The 11,556-nt window shown below is 44.2% G+C and overlaps 1 protein-coding gene across 2 annotated transcripts in view; it reads right to left on the bottom strand.

Moving 5' to 3' along the window:
- The window catches only part of Irak4 (interleukin 1 receptor associated kinase 4), a 38,021-nt gene that overhangs the window by 6,327 nt on the left and 20,138 nt on the right, over window positions 1–11,556 (bottom strand). Inside the window, exons 10-12 of one of the 2 annotated variants that reach the window (XM_021216166.2) lie at window positions 11,045–11,107; window positions 7,793–7,951; window positions 6,778–7,649 (exon numbers count right to left, since the gene is read on the bottom strand). In XM_021216166.2, the coding sequence (XP_021071825.1) occupies window positions 7,617–7,649; window positions 7,793–7,951; window positions 11,045–11,107 (255 nt within the window). In that variant the 3' untranslated portion in view covers window positions 6,778–7,616. Of the gene's footprint in view, window positions 1–6,777; window positions 7,650–7,792; window positions 7,952–11,044; window positions 11,108–11,556 lie in introns of those variants that run through there. The other variant, XM_021216167.2, reaches the window with a different exon arrangement.

Genomic DNA, 11,556 nt, shown 5'->3' with positions numbered 1-11,556 from the left:
TTACTGGCTTGCTTCCCCTGGCTTGCTCAGCCTACTCTCTTATAGAACCCAAGACTACCAGCCCAGAGATGGCACCACCCACAAGGGGATCTTCCCCCCTTGATCAAAGAAAAACCAAAATTGAGGAAATGCCTTACAGCTGGATCTCATGGAGGCATTTCCCCAACTGAAGCTCCTTTCTCTGTGATAACGCCAGCCTGTGTCAAGTTGACACAAAACTAACCAGTACAATTACCAAGTATCAGATTTCTTTATGGGGTTTTCTTAGGACCTAGTTTTGATTGACCCTAGTTTTGACCCACCCTTCTGGTCTGTCTCACCTTATCTCCCCACCCTCATCCTACTTAACACTTCCACTCCCAGTACTTCTTCTCCCCTGCCTTTAACAATATTACTTTTTATTTTAATCATGTGTATATGTGTGTGCATGTAAATGCAGGGCCTGTAAAGGCCAGAGGAGAATGTCTGACCCCTTAGAACTGGAGTTAAGACAGTTGTGAACTGCCTTGCATGGGTGCTGGGAACCAAACTCAGGTCCTCTGCAAATCAGTGCACACTCTTGGCATCATCTCTCCAGACCTGTCCCCTCAACTTACACGCACATGTGTTTACACCCTCCCAAACCTGAAATCCACATTGCATGTCCTCTTGTGGACCCCTTTCTAGTTCCCTGGGCTCTTTCCGTACTCCCAAAGAAATGCAAACAGAGGAAAATTAGAAATTAGAACCCACCTAGGAGAGGAAATATTGAATATCTACCTTTTTGAGCCAGAGCTATCTCAATATACTTTCCAGCTCTACCCCTTCTCCTACAGACCGCGTTTTTCTTTATGTCTGTATAAAACGCCTTACTTTCATTATCCATTCATCTGTCAGTGACATCTAGTATGATTCTGTTTCTTTGCTATTGTGACTGAAGCGACTACAGACATGAATGCACAAGTATCTTTAAGCCCTTTAGGTCTATGCTCAGGCTTGGCAAACCTGGGTTACATGGTAGTTCCATATTTAGATTTTTGTGCCATCACCACATTGATTTCCACAGTGGCTCTACCAGCTTTCACTCCCACCAGCCATGAAAAGTGAAACAGGGCTTCCTTTTCTCTGCATTCTTGCCAGCATTTGTATATATACATATATAGATAGATAGATAGATAGATAGATAGATATACATATGTGTGTATATATATGTATCTGTATATATACATATGTGTGTATATATGCATATATGCATACATAAATACATACACACACACATATATATGTATATCATTGTAACTGGGTTAAGATAGAACCTCAGAGTAGTTTTAATTTGAATTTCTAAAGATGTTGAACATGTTTTTAAAACTTATTAGTAATTTGTCTTCCTTTTGGGGAGCTACCTATTTAGTTCCTTAGCTCTCTCTCTCTCTCTCTCTCTCTCTCTCTCTCTCTCTCTCTCTCTCTCTCTCTGTGTGTGTGTGTGTGTGTGTGTGTGTGTGTCGCTGTCCACTCCCCTGCCAGCAAGGAAGAGACGCAACAATAGACTTCTTCCACAAACGTTTATTGTTGGGTTAATTGCTAAAGCGAAAGACCCCGAGCCCGAAAATATGCATAGTTTATATATACTTAATATTGTTTACATATGCTTAGGACAGTGTGGAAACTCCTGATTGGATATGCAATCAGAAACTCATAACTATGCTCCGGGCTGAGCAGTGACTGGCAGAACCCCAAACGCACATGCGCAGTTTGCTTACTCAAAAGGAAAACACACAGGGAGCCAGTGCTATCTTGTGGTGGCGATTCATTCTGGCTTCCCACAGGTGTGTGTGTGTGTGTGTGTGTGTAACCTGACAAAGTTGATTCTATCTTTCCATGATTTGGGTCCCATGGATCAAGCCTAGGTTTTTAGCCTCAGCAGTTAGCACAGTTTTCAGCAGGAGCCATCTCATTGACTCAGAGGATTTTGCATCATGGTTCTTTAAGGGCATTCGGCTCTAACTTTTTGTTGTTCCCTTATCTGGTTTTGATATCAGGGCAGTAGTGGCTCTGTAACTGAAGTTTGTAGGTACTCCATGCTTTGCAGTTTCATGAAGTAATTTTGGAAGGATCGGTGCTGGTCTTGAAAGTCTGCAGTGAGGCTGGCTTAACACCTGCTGTTTCAATGTCATTGTTTGCTGTAGATGTACTTTAAATGTGTATCTCATTTTGTTTCGTATAGCATATGCATTAATAACTTCAGCCATTTCTTTTAGCTTCTCCAATTTGGTGGAATATAGGTTTTTCAAGTGTATCCTTATGATTTTCTGAAAGTCAGTGATACCTCAAATAATATCTCTTTTTTTATTTCTCATTTTATTAATCTGAGTCTTTGTTGCCTCGCTTGGTTACTTTGACGAAGAATTTGTCAGTATTGTTTATTTTTTCAAAGAACCACCTGCTTACTTATAGATTTTTGTTAGTTTGTTTCTATTTTATTACTTTCTGCCCCGTTTGTGTTTCCCCTGCTCCCCTGCATGCCCCCTTTACTTCCTTTTTTATTAATCTATTTATTCACTTTACATCTCAATCTCAGCCCCTTCTCCCTCCTTTCCTCCCAGTCCCACTCTCAAACCACCCTCCCTATTATCCCCTCAGAGAAGGGTGTCCTTCTTGTGGTGTCCCCTCACTGAGAAGGGAAGCCCCTTCCACCATCTGTCAAGTTCTCAGTAGGACTCCGGTGCATCCTCTGTCACTGAAGCCAGACAAGGCAGCCCAGATAGGGGAAAGGGATCCAAAGGGAAGCAAGAGTCAGGGACAGCCTTCTGCAGAGGGGCAGGACCTCTGAAGGCCTATCACCCACCATGCCAACCAACTGCCAGTTCATTTCAGAAGTCAATACTATGGGGATGTTAAGGAAAAATGGTAGTGTGCTCGAATATACCATGAAAAAGATTTCACTTCTTCTGTCAGTTATTTTCTCAAATGGCCAATGCTGAGTACAGCTGTGTGGATAGAAGCTACCTCCTTAGTTAGCTGCCGCTATCCACAATCATTTCTTCATGCTGGACTGTGCCACAGCAGAGGTGACACATGTTTTCCCACTTGCCACAGGCTCAGTGGGGGCTGGCTCTCGTTGCTAGGAGGAGGATGTAGAGGAAACACAACCATATTGAAGCTGCTGTGACCCACACTCTCCACAGAGCTGATTGTTTCTGGGCCAAGCTGTGACTGGTTAGCATCGCTCCATTGGCTACACCTTGCTACTGAGTGATCTCTAGGTTGGGCAAACACTTTCCACTCTCAGGAGAGGAGTATACATAGATTATTCTGGTTGGAAATGGGTATGAAATTACCTATAAAAAAATAGTATTTTGCGTCGGTACTGCTGACATTTATATATTTTTTCAATTTTTGTTTCAGGCCTTAAAGCCTTCCAGAGGCTCAATAGCATTGATTCTTGCTATCATTTCTTCCTTAGGAACTCTGGCTCGACGCTAACACTGCCTCAGGTTGGCTTCCTAGTGTTCCTGCACAGGTTCCTTTCTCTCTCTCTCTCTCTCTCTCTCTCTCTCTCTCTCTCTCTCTCTCTTTTTTAAAAAAAAACAACAAACCATCCATCTTGCTTGCTTTAGTACTTTGTGAAATTGTTTACATGTCAGTCTACACTGTCCAGACCTGCCAGGAACTCTTCGTCCTAAAAGAGGCCATGCTCCACAGCAGGCTGAGTGATGACTGTTATGCCCAGAGTCCACGGGAAACCCAGTCTAGCCTAAGAATTTCGAAGTCCACTGCAACTTGCAAAAGAGCCTTTTATTGTCTCAAGTTCGAATTCGGATCCCATGCCCTGCACGCACTCACAAGGTGAATGCTGGCATGTGATGCCTGAGTCTGGAGAGCATCAGGTTTATATACAGTATAGTTAGGAATCCCCTGAATGTTCACAGAAAAGGGGAATGGAGGGCTGTAATCATTTGGTGGGACAGAACTGAAGCTGGGAGGGGGATTAATGGGTGTCTGTTGTGGGGTTATCAGGAACTAATTTTATGGCCGGTTGTAACTGTCTGTGACCTCTGATTACCTTTTCTCTATGATTTAAACTCAGGGCCCTAATCTCCTTCGAGTTTGTTATTTCTTTAAGGTCTCAGGGACAGGCACCTGGAGAGTTTGGCCATTTATCAGGAAGAGTGCTGGTCTTTGGAGATGCAGGGGTGGGGAGGATGTCTTCAGCTAGCATTTGGCTCCTCAGGATGTCTCTATTAAGGGGGAGTTTTATGGGTAGTGCCATTCTAACGTTAGGCTGAGTTCCCTCGGACTGGCCAGGGAGGGAGAGGGAGCCCTGGACTTGCTGCAGGAGGACGCAGCACAAAAAACAGCTGTCTGAAATGGAGCTTGGTGTGGGCTGGGGGGAAGACAGGAACTTCTGTGGGAGAAGACGCAGAGGCAAACTGTCGGTACACACCACTGAAGCCTCCTCGGTGAGACTTTGAAGAAACGGGACAATTATCCGCAGAGTTAGCATCAGTAATTCAGGGGTTACAACAGAACCTGTACTAGTTCCAAGGTAACCACTGAATCATCCTTTCTTAACCCTCCCAGTCCTATCTGGTACAATGAACAAGGCATGCAGCACCGCCCCTCTCATGCCTGATTGTCTCCATAACGTCTATCCTTCCTCTACTGTCCTTAGTCCCTAGTGGTCAGGGGACCCTCAGCTGGAGAAAACCACGCATCTGTGATAGTTCCTGTGAGCCACCCATCAGAGCCTGATTTCCCTCACATTGTCACTGAGTATATAAGTCTTGTCATAAGCAGGGGTGGGTGGTTATTAGTTTCTGTGCTTCCACAACACTGGGCTGATTCCATTTGCCACCCTGTTTTACTGTCATTTAAAAGTATTTCCCACTTCATGGAGTTTAGTGGCACAATATTGCCACTAAATATCATATTGGGTCATTCTTAAGGTCCCCATGCACCCTGGATGTTTGTTCCTTCCTCTGTATCAAGGATTGTGCCTGAGGGATATCTTCCATTGCTCCCTCCTCCTCCTCCTCCTCCTCCTCCTCCTCCTCCNGTCATTTAAAAGTATTTCCCACTTCATGGAGTTTAGTGGCACAATATTGCCACTAAATATCATATTGGGTCATTCTTAAGGTCCCCATGCACCCTTAAAGAACTCCATAGCTTCTCTATGTCCATATTTCAGTGCCCATCCTCCTTTTCCTCCTCCTCCTCCTCCTCCTCCTCCTCTTCCTCCTCCTCCTTATCATCATCATCATCATCATCAAGTTCTCCCTTTCAGTTCCAAGGTTGGGGATCCCATGGAGGGCTACTTAGCATACACATAATTTTTACTTTTTTCTTTTAAGTCTTCTACTCCCAGACATAGGAAATGACAAGCTAGCACGTCCATCTTGTGTTGGGTAGAATGCCCTAATAATAAACTCAGTTACCAATAACGTGTTGGTATTGCATAAAGGACCGAAATCAACATAAGCACTTCCCTTTGGTGTCCTTAAACTGACCGTGAGCCCAGATGTGTGTCCTCTACTTTGCTGTCTCGCCTCTTCCATCATCCTGTTGAATGAGTCTGGATCAGTGTTTGCCTACATGCTATTGTCCTGTCCTGAGCCCGTATATCTGTGTGTGCCTGTGTGGCTATCCCTAACAAAGGCTGAAAAACATGAAAAGCATCACATGGGGGAAGGAATGAGGAACACCTTCCAGAAATCGTTAACAGGGTTTTACAAGGGATTAAGTTACTGACTCCAACTGATCCCAGCTGACTCAGATAACAAACAGCTTGACACACATCACTGTTTATTGAGCAATAGCCATGTGTTGTCTTCAGTGGCTGCCGATGTTCATTTTATAAGATTGCTTTTAACCTATATTTGCTGTTTTCAGCAAATGATTATCGCAACACACGCAAAGCACACAAGCATTATTCTAGGATCAGGGGCGTGGAAGAACAGAGAAAAGATTAGAGCTGCTCACTAGTTTTGGTTGGGAATCCGAGGCAAATGAGATTAATAACTACACTGTTCTCTTGAAGGCAGGTTAAACAAACAGGTTGAGCACACAGTAGGATATCAGTCTTAAAGTGACCTCAACATATATTATTAACTGGCTGTGAGGTCTAGCAAAAATTTCTAGTCTCTCTCGAATGTAAATAATTTTTATCATACTATATTGCCACACCACTTTTCACACACACACACACACACACACACACACACACACACACACACACGCGAGAGAGAGAGAGAGAGAGAGAGAGAGAGAGAGAGAGAGAGAGAGAGACTATGTAGCCCTGGCTGGCCTCAGATTCACGGAGATCTGCCTGGATCTGCTTCCCAGGCGTTGGGATGAAATTTCTTTCTTTCATTTTACCTGCCAGTTCAGAGGAGAGTGCAGAGGGTACATAGTGTCTGCGTCTTTCTCTCATTGTAACTCTCTTCTTAAACAGGCAAGCTGAACAGACAGCCCAGCTTTAGTGGCAAGTCTTAGTCATGCGACGGGGTGCTTACGAACCCATCCCATAGGTGCTGCCTCCAAGAACTATAGTACAGAATGGCTGATTCCATTCATTAAAGAGGCTTTCCTTTGCCCATTGATAGAGGAAGATGACTTCTCTGGAACTTTCTTTACAGACACTCTTCATGCAGATGGAGCAGGCCTGTGGAAGCTACATGTCTTTTTACTTCAGCAGGACCAGTGCAATCACTATACAGCAAGGGGGACTACCATGCTTACCATAATTGAAAGGATGATGTAGGAATTGCCCCCTTAAATGCTCCCCCCTCAGACAGCTTGGCCTCAGTTACATGTTTTATCGCCCATTGCAGAGACAATACAAGAACCCACCCCACCCCCCCAACCCCCACACACAGCTCACTATTGGTTCTGTGATAACCCATGTATAGTACCAAGTATGTAAGTTTTGGGGGTTGGGGAGACAAGCAAACATCTATTCATTCAAAATAGGACCCCAATAACAGACAGAAGTATAGATTCCACTCATGTCTACATTGTTGAACCAATGAGTTTAGCTAGGGTTACAGGAGCTGTGGAGAGAGGTTCCTTACAGGAACCTAGGGAGCTATTTACAGGAGCATGAAGTTCCTACCAAAAACCAAAAGCCAACGCTAAGGCTTAAGACAGCTAAGAGCTGGTCCAAAGCTTTACAGGAGTGGCACACACCTTTAATCCCAACACACAGTAGGCAGAGACAGGCAGACTGCTGAGTTCAAGGCCAGCTTGGTCTACAGAGCAAGTTCCAGGACATCCAGGGCTACACAGAGAAACCCTGTCTCACTCTCCCCAACCCCCAAATAACCCTATTGTCTCTGTATAGCACACTGCTGTGTTCTGAATCTTAAGTTCACTGTAGTTTGGTGACGTTCCTGTGGAAAATGAGCCCCATACTAGGTGGGTGGGCCAAGGGCTACCCACACGACCGTCACTTTTGCCAACGCATCCATTAACTAACCAGTACATTGCACTGTGCTGCCTTGCTAAAGATAAAGCACATTTAGGAAAACAAAGACTAATGCAAACAACAGGTAGGTGATGTAGCTAGCTCAGGGTTAAAGTGCTTTTCCGTCTCCAGGTCCACGAGAAGTTACAAAAAAAAGATGTTTACTTCATTAGTTTTAAGCAGACATCTCTTGTAGCAGCTGTTGAACCTTTCAAAAAAGAAAGAGAACAAAAGAACCAGGTTAAACAGATGTCTTGAAATGAATACTTGGTAAAGGATAACGTGCCACACTCCTCCCTGTGTAGGCACCACACTCCTCACTGTGTAGGTGGATACGGAAGTGAATAATACCTTTGCAATATCTGGTCTTCTGTTTTTCTTCTCATGCAGACACTGGCTAGCAGCAGAGTACATCGCTTCCACTGAAGCAGGGTCCGCATCGCTCATCTTTTCATCGGTGTAATCTTCAATCGTCTTCTCTTCATCTTCAATCTCTTCTTTAATATCCAGCTTGAAAATGATATTAAAACATGGTTAAACCCTTCAAAGTTAAAGAAATCAAAATATAAATTTAAATTATTTAGGTTCATCTCAGTACTTTTTTTGTAGCCTCATCAGGAATTGGAGCCGCACAGGTCGGATGTTACATAAGGAAATGCATACGTAGGCACACATTTACAGATTTACTGGCTTTATATGCGCCTGCCTAGGTGTTTTATAATTCTTGTCTTTCTGGGATGAGCTAGCGGCTCCCACTCTTGCTGGCAGCATTTGCCAGCTCAGGGTCCTCGGCTTCTTGATGTATGTCTGATATTGGAATTCCACCTTGTGGATCCAGGCACCCTGTCTCTAGCTACAGGGACTCAGACCTGATGGATCGAAAAGAAGGACCGGGAGATTGGGAGATGAATGAGGAGATGGTGCTGTGGGTTGAATGGAAGGTTGAAAGGTGGCTCCAGAAACATGGATCTGAGTATGTCCTGGTTCCTGGAGTCCATAAATAAACCGTGTGTGTATCTCTGTAGATCTCTGAAGGAGGCTTTGAAGGGAATGTTCCCATAGGCTCTTTTGGTTTTTCAATTGGTGGTGCTCTCTGGGAGGCTTGGGAGGCGTGGCCTTGGTGGAGGAAGTGCCTCACTGGGGGCCGGCTCTGGGAGCTCAAGCCCTCACTGCATTCCCAGTTCACTCTATGCTTTGCCTGTGTGGTTTATGATCCAAGTCATCAGCTTCCTGCTCCTGCAACCTGCCCGCCACTTGCTACTGTATCTCCCTGCCACAAAAGACTCTGAAACTTTAAGTCCCAATGCACCCTTTTTGTCTATATGTTGCCTGGATCATGGTGTTTTATCAGTGCAATAAAACAGTGACTGAGACATTGGGTTAATCCAACTGGGCTCTAACTTCAATGCCAAGTGTATGCGAGAATGTGCGGTGTGTGAATGAGGGAAAAAGAAAAAGACCAAGGAGACAATGTGACCACCAGCAGCGGAGACCACAGTGACAGGTCTGTAAGCCAAAGCTACAAGAAGCCACTAGAACTTGCAAGAGGCAGGGAATAGTCTTCCCTGGGCCCTCAAGAGGGACCTGACTTTTGACTTTGGGCTTCTACCAGGAGACTATATTTCTGCTTTAAGAGACCCGGTTTGTGGTATATTTTGTATATTTTATGTATTTGGTAGTAACTCAAAGAACTTGTATTGAAAGAAAGGATTATGAGTGAGGGGCGGTATGTACCATTCCAAAACTTTTCCACAAAGGATGAATTGTGAAACCACACAGGCAATGGTGAGAAGGCTCACTGACAGAGCGCTCTCAGCTGGGTTTCCATTACAGTCATAGGGTTTTCTAACCACACTGCACTTCAGGTACAGTGCTTCCTGGTTTGTATACTTTCGCTATTAAATGAAGCTGGGCAAACTTTCGAGTCACAGAGATCCCGTGCTTCGTTCTGATTTGAGCCAAAGTGGTGGTGGCTTTTACACCTTCTGAAGAGGAGAGCGATCTAGGTAGCCGTAGTTACGCCTTTCTATAGGCAAGCCTGCCTGACACAGAAGCCCAGTTTGGTGAGGCACCGGTTATCCAGTGGAGGGACTTGTGCAAGCCAGGCAAGAGTTCTACCAACCAGCCCACACCTTTAAATACTTCCTATAAGAAAACAATTTTACACTTATTTGTGTATTTGGGGATGGGTGGAGGTCAGAGGACAACTTGAAAGAATGAGTTCTCAGGTCAAAAGACTGAACTCAGGTCAGGCTAGGTGGTAGCTCTGTTATGCACCGAACATCTCACTGGCCTCTGTTTATCCATGTTTATCCAATCCAATACCCCGAAATTTAGCTACGTCCTTATATGAATAGCTCAAACATGAACATCTCTGGTTCAGGCTTCTCTCTTGGCCTCCAGCAATGAATGGGACAGAGAATTTTGTATTTCTGGTTAATGTAATACTTTACTTTTTTATTTGGAGTTTAAAAAAACTTGAATACGGTGAGAATATTCTCACAAATATCTTCCAAGGTAAATATATTACACACGCGATTTTAACATTACATTTCCAGCAGACCATGGACGTCTTTGCTTTGTGGTGGACATTGGTAACAGTCTCACACACGACAGTTTACTCAGATTTGTGTTCACACTAAGACTTTGGCTGTCATGTCGAAGTTCTATTTTAATTGTCCGTTTGTCTGTGTGTCTTTATGTGGGCATGTGCACAAGTGTGCAGGTACCTGTGGAGGTCAGGGGTGTCCGCCCCTGGAGCTGAGGTGACAGGCAGTTGCAAGACACCTAACACGCGTGCTGGGAACTAAACTTTGGCCTCTGGTAAAACCCTGTGAGCTCCTGGCTGCCGAGCCATCTCTTCATCTGTGGTGCCAAGACTGAACCAGGAAGTCAAACCTCCTGATGGTCCACCCTAATACTGAGACACGATCTAGTGTATACCTACTGCCTGAATTGCTCATGCTGTTCTGCTCTATTAGGGCCTAAGGATAAATTAGAATAAAAGGAATACAGTTGTTAATTTTGAGAAACATTTATATATGGTATGCATCTTTAGATATTTTTAAAGACATATATATGTGACATAGCATAATTTATCTGTAGTTTACTTACCATTTAACTCATCTGCTTGTAAATTATCAATCGAATTGTTCAGTATAAAAATTAGAAGGCGGGGAATGGTTGTGCTGGAGGGGAGTGTTTTAACTCTGCAAGTAAAACTCTCCGCAGTGAAATAAAAGAGCTTTTACTGGCATTTATATTCGTATGCAGATACAAACAGAAGCTATGTCCCCCACCCTCCATGACCTGAAGTAGTCTCGCCACCCAGGGCCTGTACACTACAGACTGTAATAAACTGGAAAGTAATAAACTACAGCTTTCTTCTCCTTTTGCCTACAAAGACACTGGGACAAAGACTATATGAATAACCTTTTCAGGCTTCACAAATACAGCCCAGCAAACCCGAGGTTGGAAATACATCATGCGCTGTCAGTGTGTCGGTCAGAAAATGCCATGCCTGTGTGCCAGAGTTACCCACATGTATCTAAGACCATAAAGGCAAGAGAGGAGGAGATGGGCAAAAAGGAGTTAGTTACTAACTAGTAGCTGAGGTTCGCGGTTTTCATCCACAGCCGCCAGTCCAGTTATCAGCTCTAACAGAACCTAGGAAGGCAAAGGCATTCATTAGCAAAACACGGGAGACATCAGTAGAGGTTAAAGGGCACATGGACTGAGCCCAGGGACTTAAACCTGCTAAGTGAGGCTTTCTTGGGCTAACCAGTGGCCTGGAGCACAGATGTTGACGGGGATATAAGAACTCTGTGTTCTATGCCTTACAGGGCCCTTGGGAGAATCATATTTTCTAACCAATAGCCATCACATTCTACAACCCCGCACCTTAATATTAAGTGGAGTAAAGTTCCCACAAATGAAACCTATTTGGAGAATGAAGATGAAGACAAAGCCTCATTAATCTTACCCCACATTCTCTGCCTCTGGTTGTTAGATGATAAAAATGACAGAAAAGGGAAGAGAAAAGAGATCCACGTTACATGACATGATTGACTTTGTGCGCGGGCTCGGCTTAAGATTCGTTTGAATTCAAGGTGAGA

The sequence above is a fragment of the Mus pahari genome, chromosome 17 (assembly GCF_900095145.1).
Source record: "Mus pahari chromosome 17, PAHARI_EIJ_v1.1, whole genome shotgun sequence".
NCBI lineage: Eukaryota > Metazoa > Chordata > Mammalia > Rodentia > Muridae > Mus > Mus pahari.
This window is presented reverse-complemented; position numbering and strand designations above follow the sequence as displayed.